This window comes from Heloderma suspectum, chromosome 4, assembly GCF_057233095.1.
Source record: "Heloderma suspectum isolate Gila_16-S chromosome 4, 16-S_ref, whole genome shotgun sequence".
Classification (NCBI taxonomy): Eukaryota; Metazoa; Chordata; class Lepidosauria; order Squamata; family Helodermatidae; genus Heloderma; species Heloderma suspectum.
This window is the reverse complement of record NC_139461.1, coordinates 12678411-12701913: the sequence shown is the minus strand read 5'-3', so window position 1 is coordinate 12701913 and position 23503 is coordinate 12678411. Positions and strand designations below refer to the sequence as shown.

At 42.2% G+C, this 23503-nt stretch overlaps 1 protein-coding gene across 4 annotated transcripts in view; it reads right to left on the bottom strand.

Moving 5' to 3' along the window:
* The window catches only part of AGO2 (argonaute RISC catalytic component 2), a 63066-nt gene that overhangs the window by 16887 nt on the left and 22676 nt on the right, over positions 1–23503 (bottom strand). The window contains exons 2-15 of one of the 4 annotated variants that reach the window (XM_084848703.1): positions 20078–20273; positions 19562–19625; positions 15907–16027; positions 14349–14530; positions 13543–13679; positions 13255–13389; positions 12033–12120; positions 11145–11292; positions 10247–10366; positions 9615–9737; positions 7214–7347; positions 4555–4739; positions 3109–3268; positions 272–362 (exon numbers count right to left, since the gene is read on the bottom strand). In XM_084848703.1, coding sequence (XP_084704829.1) covers positions 272–362; positions 3109–3268; positions 4555–4739; positions 7214–7347; positions 9615–9737; positions 10247–10366; positions 11145–11292; positions 12033–12120; positions 13255–13389; positions 13543–13679; positions 14349–14530; positions 15907–16011 — 1608 coding nt within the window. In that variant the 5' untranslated portion in view covers positions 16012–16027; positions 19562–19625; positions 20078–20273. Of the gene's footprint in view, positions 1–271; positions 363–3108; positions 3269–4554; positions 4740–7213; positions 7348–9614; positions 9738–10246; positions 10367–11144; positions 11293–12032; positions 12121–13254; positions 13390–13542; positions 13680–14348; positions 14534–15906; positions 16028–19561; positions 19626–20077; positions 20274–23503 lie in introns of those variants that run through there. The other 3 variants (XM_084848702.1, XM_084848701.1, XM_084848700.1) reach the window with 3 other exon arrangements.

Below are 23503 nucleotides of genomic sequence, written 5' to 3'. Positions count from 1 at the left end.
GCCTGAAAGCACAGGAAACCTTGCGTAAATCGGATTAAACCAGTTGAGCAGAGCAGACCTGGAACCTGCAACCATTCACTACAGAGGGAGGTGAAAGACTGGCTTTAAGGAGCAAGTGGAACTACTAGATGGAGAGGAGAGCACCTCAGTGTTCTCAACCGCTGGGAGTAAGAAAGGAGAAAATAATATAAAATACAAATACTGTAAAACCATTATATTAACACACACACACCAATGTATGGCTGGTGTGACTGATACACAGTTTACTCACAGCAGCAATGGATGGTTTTTTCCCATCTCCAGCTGGTGGATGAGTGACATCTGCACCCAGGAAAATTACAGGCTGCTGAAATACTGGAGGCCTAAGTAAGAGAAAGTACAATACTGAATATTTACACAATAAGACCAAGATTATAAACCCACCTTTTCTGTGACATTACGGAACACTTGGTCTCATACTTTAGTTTATACAGAACTGTTTTCAATGTTTTTTCATTTAATGAGACAGAGCCATTGTAGTGAGCCATCTCTAACCTTGCACTGGCTTCAAAAGGAACTCAAAAGAAGGAAGAATTATTACTGCTTCCGAGTGCCTCTGAAATCCAGTGTGATGTCAAGAATGAGACTCGTCCTTTCTCCAATTCTGGGGAGGCTACCAAGGCCAGCCAAAGTGTGCAGACTCCTGCCAAATACTATATGTGGAAGCAGTATACTGACTGTTTTCATATACCCTAACTTTCATCAGTCAACAATGACTTGTGTTTCAATACTTGTTCCTTGCTTTAAACTTGACAAAGGGAAAAAACACTTATCTTCATAAAGGAGATCTACGCCTTCTTTGAGGAGTACACAAGAGATTGTTGGCAGAACAGTGAGAACCTGACAAGGGCTGAGCTGTGTGGGATCCTAACTGAAGGAGCATGCTTTAAATCACATGCATAAATCACACTGGAGTCTGGGTCAAAAGAATAAGGAAGCTTGCATTTTATTGCAGGAAATACATGTTGTATAGGAGGGTTGCCAACTCAAGATGGGGGGATACTCAAAGAGCTGCCCCCCGTCGGACAGGCAAGTGCATGAAGAAGGAAGTAGGAAGTCAAGTCAGCAAGTTTCAGTCTGGCATTAGAAGGAAGGTCTGCACAGATCAGGGGACAGTCTAGAAAGTTTGGAGGTCCTGTCTCTATCTTTTCCCTTTTCGTGCAAACATATCAGCCTCTCTTTTCTTCTGGAGCTAGGTGAGTTGCATCCATGCTTCCAACAGAGATATCATTGTCTCAAGTGGTAGACAATTTTCATAAAAAAGCTTTAAAATGGAATTTCTTGCTTAGGCATTCCCTGTAGAATGTCCAGAGGTATATATGGTCAATATATTCAAGACCTATTTTTGTTGGGTCCAAACATGTGTGCCTTTTTAACTTTTTTTTTCTTAGAAGCCCCCATCAATGCCATATAACAAGCTACTTTTGAACTCCCACTCAATTTCAAAGGTGGAGGAGGCTATTGCTGACCAACACAAGCCTTAACACCGATCCAACCTGATTTTGGACCAGAAACAGCCTTGGTCACACTGATGTATGACACACACTGGGGATCAGATGGATGAAGTGCAACCGTTAATTCTCCTGGACCACTCAGCGGCTTTCACTACAATTGACCATGGTATCTTTCTTGGTTACCTGGCCAGAGTGGAACTGGGGGAGCACAGTGTTATAGTGGCTCCAGTACTTTCTGGTAGGATGAACCCAGAAGTGATGTTGGGGGATTCCTGTTTCACTCTACATCCTTTGGCCTGAGGGGAGCTTCCATGTTGACCCCATACTTTCTCCCTTTAAGCCTCTGGGAGAAGTGATCTGAAGGTTTGAGCTGAAGTGTCATGAGTATGTGGACGACATGCAGCTCTATTTTACATTTCAACCTACTAGTCTCAGGGAGGCTGTGGAAATCTTGAACAGGCTGTTTTCAGACAGATGAGGGCAAACAACCTGAAGCTTAATCCAGGCAATACAGAGTTACTGTGAGTGGGGAAATCTTGTGAAGCTGGATGGAGGGGGTAAGACTGGGGTTAGATTGGGTTAAGAGACCAGGTCTGCCGCTGGGGGGATTCTCCTGAACTGGACATATCAGTGACGGTGCAGATGGTATCAGTAACAAGGAGTTCCATTTATCAGCTTCAGCTGATTTACCAGTTGAGCCCCTGTCTAGAGGATGCAGATCCTGCCACAGACAATCATGCCCTAGTTACATCCAGACTAAATTACTGTAATGCACTTTGCCTGGGGCTGCCTTTGAAGATGGTTTGGAAGCTTCAGCTGGTCGTGAATGTAGCTGCCCAGTTGCATGCGAGGGGCAAGCAGCATCCCCCTCCCCCCTTGATTGTAAACAGGGCCTAAAAACCTGGTTGTTTACAGCTACTGTCAAATGATTAATCTGAGGTTGGCCCATGCTTTTATATTGTAATTTAAACTTTGTTTTAACAGCTGACTTTCTGATTTGATTGTTTCATGTTCTTATTGTGAATTTTGTGTTCTATTCTTATTTTCAATTTATTTTATGAGAACTTTTTTATCATGAATCACCTTAAGAAGGTTGTATAGCCCTGAATGGTGGTATAAATGTCATCACCACCACCAGCACCACCCATTAGGCACAACACAACAAGATGCACATTTCTTTCAATCTTGGACTACGGGGGGGGGGGGGGAGTTGTTTTAAACATTCAACAGCCTGGCCATCAGGATTCAATGAACATCATTATCATTCTGCCTCTCCTTCAGCAACAGCAATAGTCAAGACTGGAGAGTGTTTTAGTACTATATAAACAAGAGCTCTGCATCTCAGATTCCAGCTTGATCCTTCATAGCACAGTTAAAGGGTTTTCGGTTTCTGCCTTGTTACAAAACTTTAATTAAAATCTAACCATGGAAACCAAACGACTTTTGTTTTAAATAAAGCCATTCTGCAGGACAAAATTACGCTGCACTGAATACAGCTATTTCCCAGAAATTTAGGAGAACCCAGGCACTGCACATGTACATTTATTTCTCTTCATTCAATACCATAGTTAATTCCACTAAAAACGGAATCATTTGCACACAAAAATACCCTTACCTTCCCTGGGGAAGTAAAATGTTATTTACTCCTCCCAGTTTGACATTGATCTTTAAACACAGATTGGAAAGAGTCTGCGGTGTTGTCCTTTGCACATTTTTCATCTGCACACACTGAGTGGCCATGCCCAAAACAGTATCACCAACACGCTTCACCTCCGCTGCCAAGAAGGAAAAATTAAGAGAGATCTAGTTAAATTTGGCACCAGTATAGTTCCTCTGCCTCCAGAGCCAGTCTCTCTACAACACGTCTACTCATACATCTACAGGTGCCATCTGAGGTGAGATGGGTGGTATCTTCTTTGTAGTAGTGCTCCAGCTGTGAAACACTCTCTCCATCTGGCACTTAGGTTGTCTTTTTCACTATCAGGTGAAGTCATTTTTATTTTCTCAAGCTTTTTAGTCTTCCTTTTATTGAAAATTTTAATGCTACTAATATCTCCTGCCTTATTTTTAAAAATCTGTTATTGATATTGTTTTTAACTTCTTGGCCATATTTGTCCTTGGGAAAATCATCCTGGGAATCTGATTGAAGAGCAATATATAAGTGCATATAATAAAATAAACAAACTTAAAATGCATCACTTATCCATTTCTTATGGAAAAGGGAAATGTTTAAAATGAAGTGTGGAACTTCTTCCACCTCTAAGAATTGCTATATACAAATGAAAATGTATGCCTATTGCTCCATTTTTGTACTGTTATGCTGGTCCCTGACCACATCTCTACAATGACAACTGTGTTCTGAAATAGGCTGACATGGCATTTCCATAGGTCACCTTCTGTTGCTTGGGTGATCTTCACAAAAGGCTGCTCAGCAATATACAGACAAAAGCTACACACATCAAGTTTTCTTTCCATGCTACATATCAAACGCTTTCAAAAGAAAGTGGCAAAGCCAAACAGTCATGACTATGACAGGAGATAAATTAGTCTGCTTTGCGAACTGACCTAATTCACATTTCCAGAACTAATATACACACTGGAACGCAATTATCCTTAGGTATATGTGCTTCTTCAAATGTTGCAAGGCAGTACATATGGAGAAATTCCTTGCAAACATGAATAAAACTTTTGTACATATGAAAATGCACATTTTTTTCATGCAGACTTCAACATTTACAAACTGATGCAGAAATGGGATGGAATGACCCTGCACTTGAAAAAAGGTGATTATAGAAAGCAAAATAGACAATCTGTCCATCCCTAACTATGACTGACTAAAGACCTAGATCAGGCACTTCCACTGAGAAAAATATGCCAATGCATAAAAGGAAGTCTATACACAAATATCTAGAGGTGCAGCATAGCAAAAAGGAGGATGAATCAGATTTATTTAGAGGGTTCAACTGTAACTGCCGGGGGGGAGGGATGTTGAACAACATATTTTATTTCTTATAGTATTGCACAAATTGACACAAGCATGCCAACTATAACATACACTGACCATAAACTGGAGTTTTCCCTGGCAAAATGACTACCACAAGCTGCAACCCAGCATAGGTGTTCTTTAGATGTCGGAACATTGGCTCCACACTATCTGCTCCCTGGGCATATTTACAAAAACAGGGCTGACCCTGGATGGGCATTCCTGCATCTCTTGATATCTTCCTCAGCTGTTCTGTGAAGGACCTAAAGGATAAAAAGGAAGCAAGACACACATTTAAGAGAATAAAGCCACTGTTTTACACTCATTTAAACCAATATAGCCTTGCTGGCATTAATGATATTTCTAGATTTCTGATTACAGAGCTCTTCTATTTTGATTCGTACAGTAAGGGCTCCTCTAAACACACTCAAGTCTATACAGTTAGCAAGCAAACTCAAACTTCCCTCCCAAACAGTCACACTACTACATTCCAGCTGCTGTCTCTTCAAACACACGCACTGTGCATGCACACACACTTAAGAGTTTCCAGGATCAAAACTGTTCTGACAAGATATTCTTTATGGCATCGTTATTAAATGTTACTACTAAATTTGGAGTGCTTTAAAAATAATACTAATATTTATTTACCAAAGTACATGGAATGTGAAAGTTTCAGAAGCAAACGAAACAGGTCCATGCCCCAAGAGGTTTATAATCTAAGGCTGCAATCCTATGTATATTTACTTGAAAATAACATCCCTGAAGTCACTGGGAGTTCTTTCCAAGAGAAAACATATAGCAGAAGTGGGCAACTTGGGGCCCTCCAAATATAGTTGGACTACAACTCCCATTATTCCTCACCGTTGTCTATGCTGCCTAGGGCTGATGCGAACTGCAGTTCAACAACATCTGGAAGGCCACAAGTTCCCACCCGTCCCCAATGTATAGGGACGTAGGTGGCATATTTTATTAGACCCCATTTCAACTAGCCAATGACAAATGTAGCTTCAAAAGTACATAACATTTATTTATTTTATTTAACATATTTATATATCGCTCTACACCTTATGCGCCATTCACAAAACATAGTTTAAACATCCTAATAAAACCAACAAACCAAAACAAAAAGCAGACAATACATAAAAGAGGCAGCAACACCACCCAACTTCATAAACCATAGGTTTTGACTTGGTGTCAAAAATAATATAATGTCAGCGCCAGTCACACTTCCATGGGGAGGGTGTTCCATAATCAGGTGTTCCACATATCTGGAGATATGGTCTGAGGTGTCACCAATATGCAGATGACACCCAGCTCTATCTCTCCTTTTCATCAAATCTAGGTGCAGCAGTGGGCATTCTGAACCAATACCTGGGTGGGGATATGGACTGGATGAGGCTCCACCCAGACAAGACAGAGGTACTGTCAGTGGGTGGTTCATCTGCCCAGCTAAGTGATGTTCAACCTGTTCTGGAGGGGCTTGCATTTCCCCTAAAGGATCAGGTTTGTAATTTGGGGTTGCTCTTCGATCCAGAACTATCACTTGAGGCACAGGTGGACTCGGTGGTATGGAGCACCTTTTATCAGCTTAGGCTGATATACCAACTACATCCTTATCTGGACAGAGATAGCCTAGCTACAGTTATCCATGCTCTGATAACCTCTTGTTTGGATTACTGCAATGCGTTATACATGGGGATGCCTTTGAAAATGATCTGGAAACTTCAGCTGGTCCAAAATAGGGCAGCAAGACTGTTAATGGGGACTGGCCAATGTGATCATATTACACCAGCACTCTTTCATCTGCACTGGCTGCCAGTCCATGTCTGGGCCCAATTCAAAGTGCTGATACTAACTTTCAAAATCCTGAACAGCGTGCAGCCAGGCTACCTGAAGGAGTGTCTCCTCCCATATATACCTGCCTGGATCCTAAGATCAGCTTTAGTAGTCCTTCTCCAGGAGCCCCTGCCAAAGGAAGTGAGGTGGGTGGTTACTAAGAAAAGGGCCTTGCACCCCGGTTGTGGAATGAACTTTCCTACATTGTACTCATTTCGACGCCAGGTGAGGACCTTTTTATTCTCCCAGGCATTTGTTTGTTTTATATTTGGTAATGTATTTAAAAAAATTTGCAGTGCTGCTAGCTTCGTTTTGTTATTTTTTATATTTGTATATTGTAGTTTTAAACTTTTATATTGTATCTTATCTGTATTTTATTGTCTTGTATTTTATGGTTTTAATTGCTGTGAACCACCTAGAAAGCTTTGGCTATTAGGTGGTATAAAAATGTAATAAATTAATAAATAAATCGGGGTGCCGCAACAGAAAAGACTCTCTTCCCCCTTGTTGACACATCATGTCCCATAGGGACTTGGGGAACAGCCTCCCCGGAAGCTTTTACGGAACAGACAGGCTGCTACTGGGAGAGGTGCTCCTTCAGATATTTGGGTCACAAGCCATTTAGGACATTTCTGATTATGATACAGATAAAGGCAGAGCAAATATAACATTACCGTATGGGCAGGGGGGAGATAGGTGTTTTGTTTTTGTTTTCAGTTCTTCAATTATATTAGCAGTATTTCTCAAATTTCTGGAGGAGTGCATAATTCTGTCATTATAAAACCTTGAAAACTAAATAGCACGTTTTGAGAGTCATATATTCTTAGTAATTTCAGAAGCTATGATAACACTTCCAAAATCCCTATGGGAACAAATATTAATCAGCAAGTAAAAAGCTTACTTAAGATGGACTTCAGTGCACTGGCGCTGCGGTGCAAAGCAAGCAATTGCCCAGACCTTTATTTCAATTCCAGTGTGAAACTGTTTGTTCCTCATATCCCAAACCCCTTGAACTGGTGTAGCAATTGCTTTGTTCTAGAAACAGGGAAAAATAGTGAATGGTTTACTACAGCACAAGAACACTACAATGACTTCAAAATATCTCAAAATATCCTCGTATCAAACCTCTACACTCTTAGGAATCCATAAAAAGTACAGTCATCCACTGTTCACTGAAGCTTCTTTATCAGGGCTCTCCCTTGAAATGGAGTAAAACGTATTCAGACCCAAGAACAAACCATGACTTCTGAACTCTTCTCCATACCTAGAAGTCATCACAGCACACAACTGTCTGCGCAGTCACACACAGGTAGGGTTGGCGGAGAATTTCTCCCCGAAACTTCAGGGGGCCGAGCGCCAACATGTTGGGCCCCCCGAACAAGTTTCAGGGAGAAATCCTCCGGCCCCCCCGCCCCCCCCCGGGACGGGACTTACCTTCGCCGAATGTCCCTCCCGGCGGCGGGTCCGGCCGGCGGTTCGGCGGGTGTTCAAGCGGGGCAGGAGCGGCAGCCGGTCTTTCGACCGGCTGCCGCCGCCACCATTGCAATGAAAGAAAAAAAAAAAAACGCCCCCTGATAGGCTACATGACGATTCACGTAGCCTATCACGGCTAGATTTGCAAAGTCAGCCGTGATAGGCTACGTCAATCGTCACATAGCCTATCACGGGTGACTTTAAAAAAAAAAAAAAGTGTGTACGGATAATGGCGGCTCCCATAGGGAGCCACCATTCCCGTTCCTTATTTGGTCGCTGTAGTCTACGTAAAGATTTACGTAGACTACAGCGACTAAATAAGGAACGTGAATGGCGGCTCCCTATGGGGGCCGCCATTAGCGTACGCGCTTTTTTTTTTTTTAAAGTCACCCGTGATAGGCTACGTGACGATTGACGTAGCCTATCATGGCTGACTTTGCAGATCTAGCCGTGATAGGCTACGTGAATCGTCACGTAGCCTATCATGGGGCGTGTTTTTTTTAACTTTCGCGTTCGCGGCCGGGCGAGGCGGGAAGCCTCCTCCCCGGCCTGAATTTCGGCCGGGCCGAGGCGGGAAGCCTCCCCCCCGGCCTGAATTTCGGCCGGGCCGAGGCGGGAAGCCTCCCCCCCCCCGGCCTGAACTTCGCGGGGAGACCAGCGAAGCGCCTCCCCCCCACCGCGAACGTCCTTCGAGGACAGGTAAGTGACTTTCGTCCACCCCTACACACAGGTTACATCAGTAACTTGAGAAAACAGATTTCAGCATAAAGACAACTCACTGGAGCTACAGAAGACTGTCAGGGTGGGCAACAGCTTTTTTTCTCTGCCAAGTGCAAGAGGGCCTCATTTGCCACTGCAAGTTCAACTAAATTGTTCAGATACCATTGGATCATTTCCCAGAGAAAGGCAGATGGAAAAGATTTATCTTAATAGATCCGCTCCAATGGGAAGAAATGTGTGGACAAGAGAATTCCTTGCTTGTAGATAGGGATGTACGAAAGTTCCGCCACGGATCTCGGGGAGGCCGAATGCCAGCGCATTTGGCCCCCCAAAATAGGTGGCGGAATGGCCCCCCTGCACCCTCCCCCCGGGATGGGACTTACCTTAGGCGGATCTTCCTGGCGGCGGCGGCGGCTCCAGCAGCGGCGCCAGCCGGTTTTCCGACCATTTCCAGGTAAAAAAACAAACAAAACAAAAAACGTAATAGGCTACGTAAAGATTTACGTAGCCTATCACAGCTAGATTTTAAAAAAAACACCGTGATAGGCTACGTAAATGTTTACGTAGCCTATCATGGCTGATTAAAAAAAAACATGCGCGTACGCACAGGGTTTTTTTGTTTTTTTTTAATTAGCCGTGATAGGCTACGTAAACATTTACGTAGCCTATCACGGCTGACTGTAGGGATGCAAACGGCGGCGGCTACGGCCACCGCCATTTGCGTCCCTGCTAGCCAGCGGCCGGATGTCCAGCTGCTGGCGGAGCCAGCCGGCGGCTCCGCAGAATCCCTGCAGAGCGGAGCCGGCCAGCCAGGATTCCGGGGGGAGGAATGGAGCGCCTCCCCCCCGGCCAGGATTCCGGGGGGAGGGACGGAACGCCTCCCCCCCAGCATCAGCATAATCCGCGGAAAGGTAAGTACCTTTCGTACATCCCTACTTGTAGACACTCGGAGAGCTTTCACATAACAGCATCTGTGAGCCACACAACTGCATTACACAGTAAAACTGTGGCAAACTATAGTACTAACCATTACTCATTGTCCTGACAAACAATCAAGATGGGGGAAAAAAGAAATTAGTACAGACTGCACAGGATCTCTGTTCGCATACCCTGCCTCCATAGAGAATTGAAGGGGGCTGCAGGACCCGACCGGTCACATCAGTCATTTCATCCTTGACCATAATTCCAAATTCACGCACAAAAGGGTCAGTATTAAAACTCGCACTTCGCATCTAAAAACAAAACATAAACTAATGAGGACAAAAATCCTTTACTACAACACAATGGAAAACCTCAAACACAGTACTTGTTTATAAGCTCTTATAGTTGCAAAGGAACTGGTGAAAAGTGGCCAGATAAGGCTCAGAAAACAGAGTGGGACTGAACAAAGTTTTGAAGTACTGGGGAAGTGAGACTTAACACTGTATAAATACCTGCTGCTTTTCTCAGCCCTTCCAGTTTATTTATTTATTTATTTATTTAAAATATTTCTTGGCCGCCTTTCAGGGTAGAAGCCCTCCCAAGGCAGCTTCCAATGCCATGACTTCACTTTCCTACCACCACCCTCTGTCCTTGCCAAGACATTTTCAAGCTCTTTAAAAAACCAAACCTTGGAAGTACAATTATGTGAGTAAACACCACAGACATAGGCAAGATACGTGCTTCCTTTCTATACAGAACATGCAACTCTGGGAATACTTCTGTTTCCTCACTTCCAGAGAAAGAGAGGAAGAGGACTCACCAGTTTGCTAATCTCTTCTTGACGGTCCGGTGCTGATCTAGCAGTTGCCCTTATCATAGTGGAAGTTTGATTGTCTGTCAGCTTCTTTATACACCTCTGTCCTGCCACTATGTTACATACCTAAAACAACACGACGTACAAATACAGTGTGTTTTTTTTAATATTATACTTATAACCTGCCATTACATGGGCCTCCCAGTGGTATACCATCCAAGTGAATGTTTAGATCCGCACCTACTCAGCTACAGCTATGCTGCACCAATAAATGCAGCTAGACCATGTACTGGGCCCCACACAAATTAGGTTTTAAAAGCTATCCAGAAACAGAATATAGAGGGCAGCCTTCCCCAACCTGTTGCCCTCCAGATGTTTTGGGTATCAACTCCCATCAGTCCAAGTCAGCATGGCTAAGGATCGTGAATTCTGGAAGTCCTCATCCAAAACATCTGGAGAGCACTTGGATGGGGAAGGCTGATATAGGGCTTGATCCAGCCCACCACAGCACATTGGGGAACAATTCATAGGTAAGCAACGAGCATAACAGTATCCTATTTCCCCACAGCACATACACGCACGCACCACACCAGGCTATTTTGGAGAGGAGGCCAGTAGGTGCCTGCCTGCCATACCCTTGTCTAGCCTCCCTCTCTCTTCACCTGGTCAAGGAATGTAAGATCAGAGCTGATTCAGATGAAAGGGGGATCAGAAACACACAGTGATTTTTCGCCGAAGCTTTTTTAAGAGCACTTTTGGAATTAATGCTATTTTGCCTTGAGATAGAAAAAAAATGACAGCAGGCTAACGGGAAATAATGTGCTAAATTGGCAACACATCCTAGAACCAAAAAGTTGCAAAAAATATGAGGAAAACCTGCCTATTGAGCAAAGAGAGTACTTGCCTCCAGAGGAAGGTATGTGTGTTTCTGCTCCTGTCCAACTTGTAAACATGGAAGATGAGGGTGGCGTAAAACCAACTTGTGCCTGTCCTTAAAATATTGCGCTACAGTGCATTCAACTGTCTGTCCGCTCTCCTGCTGAAGCGGGAATCTACAGAAAGCCAAGTTTGAGGGGGAAAGAATTCAATTTAGTACTTCCACAGTATCTCATACAATGTACTTCAGAATGCAAGTTCAGAAGTAATCACGTTTGCCTCTGGAAATAAGTAGGCGTACACTACATAGCCATAATGCCCAGCACTTGTCACATTAGGCGTTCCCAGCTCCCAGAGGCTAAGAGTCTAGAGCAAGCCTCAGGATGCACTTGCTGCAATTCTAGATGCTGCATAAAAACTGCTCTTGGAGCAGTTCACAGGCCACAAGCAAACCCTCTTATGGATCCTACAGACTTTCAATCCCTCTTTAAAGATAACCTGCACCACTTCCAGCGATAACTATCCTTATGATTAGAAACCACTACCAGGGATAATGTGTTCAGTCTGTGCAAAATAAAGGTGTGATCTTTACTTCCACCTGTTTCTTGCTCACTAGGGGGTTTACATGGATATTCAATCAACTGAAGAAATCAAGAGGGGGCAAAATTAAGTCAGCATTGTGGGCTCTGGAACAAAAGGAACACATAAAGCCTTAGAACAGCATATATTTTTCCTGGCATCAGAAAGTGAGAATTTTAAACTAGGTAACGTGACCAAATCGAAGTGACTTATTTAAGTTCTGGTCATATATTATAGGAGAAGTAGTCAGTGAGTAGGAAAGAAGGTGCAGCAAATATGTTCAAAGTAAATTATTACTTTTAAATAATTACTGGCAAAATCAAAAGACAAATATTACGTTTGGTGACTTGCTGGTCTTCTGGTAACGTTGCATACTCGATATTTTCTCTTCATTTGCCCACAATGAGTGATTTCCACCTTCAAACCTAATAATTTAGGCACATAAACAGTCAATTTCCATCTGCTTTTACTCGCATTCCACAAAAAGCATACAAAGAACCTTGTGGCACTTTAAGGTTGTTTTGCTGCAACGGAACAACACTGCTACCCCTCTGAAAATTTCAGAAGTTCACTATAGTGACAGTAGTCTTGTACACCAGCAGTAATTAGTAGTCAATTGTCTTTACAATTCCACCATTTTTATTATGAAATCTATGCATATAACTAAAGATGGTTCAATCTGCCCTAGATCTTGTAAGCCACTCAGACAACTCTGGCTATTGGGAGGTATAGAAATGTAATAAATGAAGAATGAATGAATCTCTTATGTTCCCATTGTATTAAGAAAACATTGCTGTTTAAAATACTCCTTTCTGGATACTTGAGAAGTATAGTTGGCAAAATATTTATTTATTTATTTATTTATTTCTATACCGCCCAATAGCCGAAGCTCTCTGTAATAGTGTTACAATAGTGTTGAAATAGTGTTCAAGAAGCTTAAAAAGGAGGCTGACATCCCAGACAGGTATCATTAGTTGAACTCTTTATCAAGACAAAATGTTTGTTTGTTTGTTTGTCTCTAAACCGCCCAATAGCCGAAGCTCTCTGGGCAGTTCACAAAAATTCCAAGCACAAAGCGCAGCATAAAATATAAATATTGCGGGGGGGATAATGCTCTATAGTTGTCCCCTAGTTTAGCAAATCCCTTTGGCTATTACAATAAGGAATGAACACACATACTATAATGTGTGTTTTTTTGTAGTAGTAGTAACAGGGCTGGATCCAGATGTAGTCATGCTTAAGAATAGATCCACTGAAATAAATGGGACAAATTCACGCGTGCGCGCGCGCGCACACACACACACACACACACACACTACTAGAAACCTCAGAGAATTTCAACCCATTTTAAAAATGCATCAGTTAAACAGTTTGACTTTTGCAAGAATGTTGATCTCTTACAGTCCTACTTTTATTTCTTTCAGATCTGAAAGACAAATTCATCCCAAATCAGCCATATTCTTAATGGCTAGTCAAAAGCCAATTCATCATATAGCACTTCAAACCTTCGAAATTTGCTCCACACAGGCAAGTTTTGTTCCAGCTTCTTTCAGCATTACCTTTAATTTCTTTGGTAAACTTAACCCTTTGGGAATCTGTCAGAGGTTTCTGTTGTTCTTCAATACTTTTGAAATCCAGAACTTCACATACAAACTCAATTACCGGCTGTGCCTTATAAAATGCTGTTGCAGATACTAAAAATCAAAAGAAAAATACAGGAAACAAATGACATAGAAGTACATTTTACAGATCTGAGAATATTCTTCAGAAATCTGACTACAGAACATTCTTTCAGGCAATTAAAACAAAGTAAACAAATACAGATGGAGAAGTAACACAAAGCATACCATCAATATTAAGCATCATTTTCCACAGTGAAGGCCTAACTGATTGATGGAATCCAAACCAAACTTCTCTGCCCCCACCCAAGGGATTTGAGCATCCTTCTGATGCAGTAAAAAAAGACCGGCCCACTGGAGTATACCTACAACAGAAACCAAACAGATTATTTAGATAGACCCAAGTGGAAAACATTTTACCCTACATTATTTCAGAGGTACCTCTGGTCCAACTGTATTATAACACAACTAGGAACAATTCTGGTCAGTATCTGGAAAGCCCCATGGAATCTCATCAGAATCCCTGTAACCCATCTATGAGAATCAAGCTAATATTGTTTGTAACAATAAGAGTCATTGTGGTTGCAGGAAGAAAGGCAGGGGCAGGAAGGGTGCCTGTGAAGGGGGGGGGGGGAGACAGATAAAGGCCATATGGGTTACATAATGGCTAGCCCCAAATACTTCACTCTTTTAGCCTCATTTCAACTTCTGCCTTCAAGGGTTTCATTTCAGCTCAATAGATGGGCAGCTTCCAAGGTGCAGGAGCTTTGATGCAGACCTGCTTGTTCCATTCATATGAACTGAGAAGCCATACACGCACATACGCAAGCACACACCAGGCTGTTCTTCATGACAACTATCTCCATGTTTTGTTGAAATTTCTCTTTTCAAGCAAAAGGACCAGAAATTTGCTTTTTAAAACAAAAGCTGAGACTTTGAGGCAATTTGCTCCAGCACTGTAATTCCCCATAAAACCAAAATGCAATAGTAATAGTAATAATAATAGTATTGGACATTTTCCCCATTTCCCTTACCTCATGGAAGGCAGGTGCCTCATTACTACATCCAGCGCCTGAATTGTTTCAAAAGGGACACTTGGAAGACGACCAGAGAGAGCATCGTGTAAAGCCTGTAGACTCACACCTGACATCCACTTTATTGCCACCTTAAATATTCTGTCCTTCCCTTCTCCTGGCAATGTGACCTCCAATTCCACCTGCAACAATTGGAAAGCACAACAAGATGATTCTTTCCATTTAACGATGCACACTAGAAGCATGGACAAAGGGAACGCAACTCTTCTGCATAAGAAACACCCAATAAAAGCAACACCAAAAAATCCAATACAATTTCTACCCCACTCAATCAGCTAACACATGAATTTAAATGCAAGAAAAATGCATTTACATACCCAAATTAGAACAGAACAGCAGTAAATGTATTTAAGCTGGATTTTACTGTACTATGGTTTTAAGATGCTTTTACAGTTTTACTATATTTTTTATTAGATTATTTTATCTTCTAATTTTTTTTGAAAACTGCCTTGGTTGACTTCAGAAAGGTGGTATAGAAATACCACAGACCCTATCTGTTTGCCATTACACTGGCTGCATCCACACCTTATGCTAAACCATGGCTTAGTGCAACATACACAAGCAGAAACAAGCCACAGTGAACACTGGGCTTGCACATTCCTCTCCCCTTCTCCGCTTACACCGCTAAGAGGAGTTCAGAAGCTTTTCTTTTCTGTTAACTGTAGTTTGTCATTCCATCTGGAGTGACAAGCTGTGGTTAACATTGACTACTGCTAGTTTAAAGCAAGAAAGCCAACTTTAAACTGTGGCTGCTGAAGCTGGTTTGTTTAAACTAGTATAGTTAATGTTCACCACAGTTCCTGGTTCAGAGAACACAGGAAGCTGTGGTTAACTAAAAGCAGAGGCAAAACCTTTTGCCCTCCTCCAACCATTCACTGGTAAGTTTTTGCTGGAAAATCCCACTGACGCTTTCTCCATTGTTCAAGCCACACTGCCTCCCACTGTTGGTACAAAGAGTTACTATTTCACTTGCTAAAAACAAAAGAGTCTTGTGGCACCTTAAAGACTAACTAGAGTTATTATGGCATAAGCTTGTGTGGACTACAGCCCAATCAATCAGATGTAGATTCATCAAATTCACAATGTGCCACAAGACACTTGTTTTTGTTGCAAAGGACTAACATTACTAAAAGCAATGAGTATGTCAACCCTACAGGTTTTACAACCTATATCTTGTCTCAGGAGCCTTAGAAATCATAATGGTTAGAGTGGTGGACTAGGCTGGGGAGACCTGGGCAAAAGTCCCCACTCAGCCATGTAGCTCACTGGATGACTCTGGGTCGGTCACCAACTCTCCGCCTAACCTAGCTCACACGATTGTTGTGAGGATAAATAAAATGAGGGAGATCACGCATACTACCACGTGCTCTTGGGGAGAAATTGGGGATATAAATGTAATAAACAAACAAGAATATGGAAAGCCTGCAGCATTGTCAATACAACAAAATCACATATGGAACAACTGGAATCACAGTTCAAGCTGGCATTATATACTTACTTTATCTCTCCCTATTGGAAGTGGCATAGCTGTATAGAGGTTTTTTCTCCCATCGAATACTGGCTTGCGATCACCAAATATCTGAGCTTTAAAGTGCTGGACCATGTGTTCAACTATTTCTCTGGAAACAGAGAATTATGTTATCAAAGTATACCCCATTGTTCAAAAAACAAAAGTTTATATACTATAGCTATAAACAAAAACCAAAATGTCACTTAATAGCTGAAACATACTCAGCTCCTCCAATCATACTAATATAGCACTCTGGAGCATTTAAAGCACTCCATATAACCCTTCCACCAGTCTTGTATTATCCCCATATTGCAAATTGGGTGGGAAGAAGATCTGAGGGAGAATGGCTTGCTTGGAAGTTTATGGGAAGATTGAACCAGGAGCTCCTGAGGTTCACAGTTCGTCTGATTAAAATGTGATGTTGGGCATAAAGAAAAGCTTACCCACACAACTTTCCATGCAGCTGCCTCCGCTTTAAGCCATACACCTAGCAACTGCACACACAATATGACCATGTCAGCATAGGCTCTGTTTCCTGGGCCACGAATCCACTGCATTCCAGTGCATAGGTTTAACTGACACAGTTAGGAGCATGGAATACTAAATGCACAAGTTTGTGTCACACAATGGGTGGCACAGTTAAATCTGGCCCATTTTTTTGTTACTACAAAGAAAGCCTAGATTTCTTAGTTTTTTACTGGGGATGTACATCGGCTTGGGCTGAATCCCAAATCAATTGGACCAATTCAGAGGGATTCTGAGTCTCCCTGAGGTGAAGCAGGATTTCCTCCAATGTGACCAGACCCAATGCTGGACAGTTCTGAAACTTCATGCACGATTCGGTGCTAGGGAGGGCTGAAGAAAGGCAAACATCGTCTTTAAAAAAATTGGCTAGTTTACTGTCACTTTCCCATGTATGGAAAACACTAGGGTGGCAGGGTGGGGGGAAGACTGGGGGGTAAGTGACTGGGGGGTCTACCTTCTCAGAGAGTAGTTTACTAGGAGCTCTCCAATCACTTTGCCTCTGGGGAAGGATTTGAATGAGTCTTATAAAATCCATTCCTCAAAGCTGCTCTTTGTTAGTTGTTCTTATCTGAGCTACAATGTTTGGAAGAGGCTCAAAGTGAGAGAGAGGAGTCATTCATTTGCGATGTTGCTTGAGTACTTTCCTGATTTCTTTATCTTTCAATCCTCATTTTTAAACCAATCCTTCTTCCAACTTCCCAGTCCTTAACTTTCATTTTCCATTCCAAATCCATTCCGTTCATTCTGCTTCTTAAGTTTCTTTTGTTCTTGTTTATTTGTGTTTCCCTAATCTGCCTTTTTGACTTTAGAACTTAGTTGTGTATCACTTCCCTTCCCCTAACTCCTCCCACTCCCAATTTGGGCCTTAATTCTCTAGGCTAGTTTTTATTTTGAAGCAAGCTCTGTGATCTCTATTCTTTTAGTATGGTATAAGTGTCAGCAATTACTATATATTAGTTATATAACACTGTTACTATTACTTCTTACTGTTCTATCTCGCTGAGTTTTCCTTTGTGGAATGTCTGGATCTTGGTTTTATTTTTTGCTGCATGTATGTTATATGTGAATGATTTCATCTTATACATATAGACACTGCTGTAAGTGACCTATTATTGTGCACTGAACCACTGAGAAAGAGAGTTGTTGTGTACAACATCATTTCTGATTCCAGTCCAAAATTCCAATTCAAACCATCCCTCATCCTCATCTTCATCTTCCTTATTTCAACCAGCCCTTTTCCAAAATTGTTTCTGAATTCTTTTTCCTTCAAACAACCAATCCACCCTGATCCTTCCTCTAAGCACAGGCATGAGGAATGCGTGACCCTCAAGATGTTGGACTGCAACTCCCATCTTAGGCAGCTAGCTTAGCAAATGGTGAGGGATAATGGGAGTTGCAGCCCAATAACGTCTGGGAGGCCACATGTCCCCCCCTCCCCGCTCTAGCAGCCACTAATTCTCATTTTGCTGTAGTGTTCTGTGTCTTGTAGAATTAGTAGTCTCTGGTACCCTCCCCACTCCGCCACTGCCCTGCCCCCAAGATGTTTTATTTTCAGTCAACTTGATTTCTGTGCAGGCACTGCTAGGGCCAGACCATAGGGTGCAGATCTGGAGCCTTGCAGTCTGGGACAGCCCCTTGACAGGCGGCAGGCAGAACTGCAGGTAGTGGCTCAGTCTCCTCCCGCTGTGCCAGTAAGGGAAAGTGCCATGACAGCAGCCTGTCACAGCTGCAGCCCCGCAGCACATTTTTCTTTACTATGATTAGCAGTGCGCTGATCCGATCAGATGCTGCCTTTGTGGTCAATTCAGGCAATGAGGAACTGGAGCAGCAAGGGGGTGGTTCTCTTGCCACTCCAGTGCCCTCATTGGCCACACACCTCAAAGGCAGCGTTGGATTGGTTCAGCGCACTGCTAATCATAGTTAGTAAAGAAAAGCAGTGTGTACAACTAATACACCCTATCAGTACTGATTATTTATATAGTGTTTCTATATATACACATACAACATAAAGTGTTACTCTTTACTTCATAGAACATAAAGTGCTATTCCTTACTACATATGCTTTACAGAGTAACTTAAGTAAAAAAAAAACATGGCCTCCAGGAGCTTGCCGTATACATATTAGCTGGAGGAGAGAACTGAGGGGGGGGGGGGGAAGCAAACAGCAAGGTAACAAGAGAGTGATATGAACAAATGAAGCTGCATACACAAACTTAGTTACAGTATGGGATGAGAGGCACAATGGCTTCAACTGCACCCTTCAGTCTCAAAACGTTTCTAGAAATACCATCTAGAAGCCTTCAAGCCTTGTGAACCGCCCAGAGAGCTTCGGCTATTGGGCGGTATAGAAATGAAATGAAATGAATAAATAAATAAAATAAAATAAAAAGCCTTCAAGCTACCAAAAGGAAAACGTGGCTCAAGCCAAACCTATTTTTGATATATTAGCTTAAGCACAGTATGTTTATAGAATTATCCTAAGAGATGCAACCCAAATCTGACCCATACCCACCACCATGAATTTTCAGTATTTTTTGTTAGAAATAAATTCAACCTGAAAACAATCTAAGTACAATCAACTGTATCTAAATCCAAGTAGTATTACCATAATGATATTTTGCAATTCCACGCTTACAAAGAATGTGGTGCAGGGTTTTTTTCCCATGAACAATGACACGTTTCTCTTTTGTTTGAATCTTCATTTTCTTTGTGACATGCTTGGTATGTTTCAAGATACTGTGGTGTTGTACAATAGGCATACAAAATATCCTGCCAGATGTGGGCAGCAAATTGGCAGTATTTATTTTATTTATTGGAATAATTTATATCTCACCTTTCCATTTATCAGAGTATTACTCAAGGTGCCTAAACTAAAGAACAGAACATTCCCGCTTGTCTCCAGTTTTCCCATCATGAAAGAAGCAGTCTGCCCAGATCTACACCAGCCTTGGGTAATTCAGGGATCAGAATGCAGAGCAGCACATGAACTACACATAAACTCAAGTCACTGTGGCTTTGGAAGGCAACCATCTAAAAGACCCTCGGGATGAAACCCAGTAGCCTACACCTGTCAATTTTCCATTCACAGGAAATCTGATGAAGGCGTGTAATCTCTTACCTGTTGTTATATATAGTTTCTCCAAAGTCCTTTTATACCACCAGACAAATGAGTTTACTTCCCCCTGCCAGCAGGTGAAGACAGGAAAACAAGCAGTTGGTAACATCACCTCTCTATTTGAGGCTTGATAACAAACTACAGTACCAACCGGAAAGCAAGTTCAGTACTGGTTGAAGTAGATGAACTGCAGTGAAATCTGTGGATACGTACTGCCATACCACCAATACCAACTGAAGTCTGAAATTTTATTTCAAACAGTACCACTAACCACAGGGTAGGAAGAAAAGCAGATATTTAGGATAGTATAAAAAGATTTGGAGAAACCAATGTCGTTTTTAAGAGGAGCTACTTCTAAGTGCAAACAAAACACAGAAATTAATGTTTCTGGTTTATTATAGGAATGTCACAATCAACAACCAGGTGAGAAATGGTTCAAAGTTTACTTGATGTGTACTTGTTTTTGAAATGAAATAAGTGAAATATAAGAAGCTGAGGAGAAAGCAAAATGTGAAGTACCTGTTAACCCTTCTAGGGCACTTCTCTGGCTTTATATCCAATTCATAATGGTAGATGTCAATTTTGGGAATGTCCATTTCAAAAAAGTTGGCTTGTAGTTTGATTGTTCTCCCTGAAGTACCAAAGTCAGGTCGAGGAGGAGGCTTAAATGCATATGCCTGTACTGGAGGTGGCAGTGGCGGAGGTGTTGCAAGTACTAGAAAGGAGGGAAAGCACAATGAGTGATACAAGTTCCTAGAATACAGTTTTCAGGAACACATATTTCATTTTTAAAGAAAAAAGGTGTGCACTCCTTAAAACTAGTTTCCATCTCTTTTGTCATTAATAGCAAGATAACACATATGCGTAAACAAGGCCAGAAGGCAGAAGAGAAGACATGTGTAAATAAAATTATCCAGCGAGTTTCCCCGTTATTAATGGTGAAAATCACTCTCTCAATATAGAAAAATCAATGGCTGCAGTCCAAATATTATTTAAGCAAGCCAGAGTACTCGCCCTTAAAATCAGCTTAGCAACGAGAGATTTTAATGCAAGCCAAAGAACATGTACTTTAGGAGACAGCTGTAAAGCAGAGTAATGAGAGAGAGGGCATGATCCACAATCCATCAAAGCTGGTTATATTACACCGCCATATAAGAAATGGGATTAACCTGATTTAAGTGCAGGAACTCTGATGTTGTTTGTGGATCACATGTTGAGATATTACTTTGTGTTTTTTTCCAAATGGAAAAAACATGACATATCCATACCCAATTCAGTATCTATAACACAAAGTTACTTACCAAAACTCAAAATATACTGCACATCAATTTATAATAACTAATCAACAAGATGGGTACCTCACATTTAATCATTTTATATTTTAATTATATTATAGGAATGCACATAATATTTAGATCAGAAAGCAAGGAAATATGGACTACGAACACCACACAGAGTTTTAACACCAAATCCTCAGGGCCTGTGTCTGACTTCCAACGGGTCTAATATGGTAGCTACTGGTTAATCTAAATAACTAAAGCATGCTAGTATTCAATTACATAGAGCACAATCCTATCTAGGAGAGTATACTTCTTTCAAGTATTGAAGCTTTGTTTCTCACTTCTGCTCCTTCTCTTATATTTCATAAATATCCTGCCTTGACCCAATCCCACCCCAGAATCACAAAATAACAAACAAAAACTAGCTAACAATCCTAAACTTTTGCTCATTTAAGCTAATGGGCCTTTGTTTGAGACAACAATGGATACAATTCAACTCCCAATCATACTCCCTACCAGTATGTAAATCCCACACAAGGAGATAGCAACTCGGTTCGCATGAAAGCCATGATGGGTTGTTTTCTGGAACAACTCATGGTTTCCTGTTTCCTAGCTGAGCAGAGCAGAGCAGAGGAAGCTGCTCTAGCTGGTCTAGGGACTATACAAGGAAGCACACTTCCAGAGAGAGCGACCAGAGCAAGCGAACAGGGAGAGCAACCAGGAGTCGGCCAGGGGAGTTCGGCAGGGGTGGTCAAGGAGGGGGTCCCTAACTTTTTTTTTCATTTTTTAAAGTTTCTTTTTCTTGTAACACACACTTCCATACCAATAGGACTGTGTTTTTGACCTCCAGTGAATAGAGGACAAAGCACAGTCTATTCCAGTACAATCAGAAAGCTAGAAACATAAAGGGAATAGAGACTATGGAAGGAAAAAGACTCTCCAGTGGCGGTGACACGCAAGGTCTGTGCCATGTTTGTTTTCTTGCCTGAGATCAACATGGCCCACACATGCAACAAGTGCAAGTCGATCACAATGTTGGAAGAAAAGTAAGAGGACTGGAGCGGTGAGTGTCGACCCTCCAGGGAATAAGAGAACACGAAGAGTTCTTGGGCACAGCAGTGGAACTACAGCAGCAAAGTGAAGAAGCTAGAAGAGCAACAGCAAGTTGAGGCAGGAGAGGAAACTGCTGAGGTGAGGAAAAATGAAGTAGAGGATACTCCTTGGAAAAGGGTGACAGTTAGGAGCAGACGAACTAGAAGCCACTCTACACCAGTGGAAGCATTGGAACTATGGAACTGTTTCCAAGTACTTGAGGATGAGACTGGAGGACAGCCTGCAGAGGAAGAACCACAGGGGAACCTGCATGAGAGCGAGCAAGAGGCTGAAGGTCAGTCAACCACAACAGATGAAACCAAGTCCACCAACAATAAGAAGAGAAGAGTAGTAGTAGTGGGAGACTCCTTGCTGCGTGGGATCGAAAACCAAGTATGTTGTGAAGATCCATGGACTTCCCAGGTATGCTGTCTCCCGGGAGGACAGATTAGAGACGTGAGTGAAGGGTTGCCTACACTCATAAAGCCCACTGACAGGTATCCCTTTCTTCTCATCCATGTGGGAACAAATGATACCACCAAGCAGAGTATGAAGAAATCACGTCAGACTTTGAAGCTTTGGGAAGGAAACTCAAGAACTTTGGGGCTCAGATAGTTTTCTCATCCATCCTTCCAGTAGTTAGAAGAGGGATAGAAAGGGAATGAAAAATACTCCAGGTGAATGACTGGCTACGAAGGTGGTGCCAGCGCAAGAGACTGGATTCTGGGACCATGGGCTATACTTCCTGGAAGATGGACTGTTGGCAAGGGATGGGTTGCACCTCACAAGGGCTGGGAAGAATGGGTTTGGCCACAGCATGAAGAACTCCATCAGGAGGGCTTTAAACTGAATCGTACAGGGGACGGAGACGTAAAGTTGGGGATAACAATGCATGAAGGCTCATGCACCGCAACAAAGAGAACAGCTCTAACAGCGCCCACTAACAGTCTTCAGAAACATGTAAGAAGAAATCCAGACTTTAAAGCACATGGTCTTCGATGTCTATATACTAATGCCCAGAGTATGGGAAACAAACAGAACGAACTTGAACTCTTAATACAAGAGGGCAATTATGACTTGATAGATATAACTGAGACTTGGTGGGATGACTCCCATGACTGGAATGCAGCAACTGAAGGATATAACTTGTTCAAAAAGAACGGAACAGAAAGGGAGGTGGGGTTGCACTATATGTGAAAAATACATATCTCTGCACAGAAATACAGGAGGAGGAGCTTAATAGCCCCATCAAGAGCATCTGGGTAAAAATAAATGGAGCAAAGAATAAAAGGAGCATGGTGGCTGGAGTCTACTACCGGCCACCCAATCAAGGAGAAGACGAGGATGAAACTTTTGAAAAGCAAATTGCTGATGTTTCAAGGAAGCATGATATAGCAGTAATGGGGGACTTCAATTCCCCAATATTTGTTGGGAGACAAATTCTGCAAAACATGGCCCCTCCAAGAGATTCCTGATTTGTGTTGCTGATAATTTCCTCCTACAGAAAGTGGAGGAAGGAACTAGAGGATCGGCTATCCTTGACTTGATTCTAACCAACAAAGATGACTTAGTG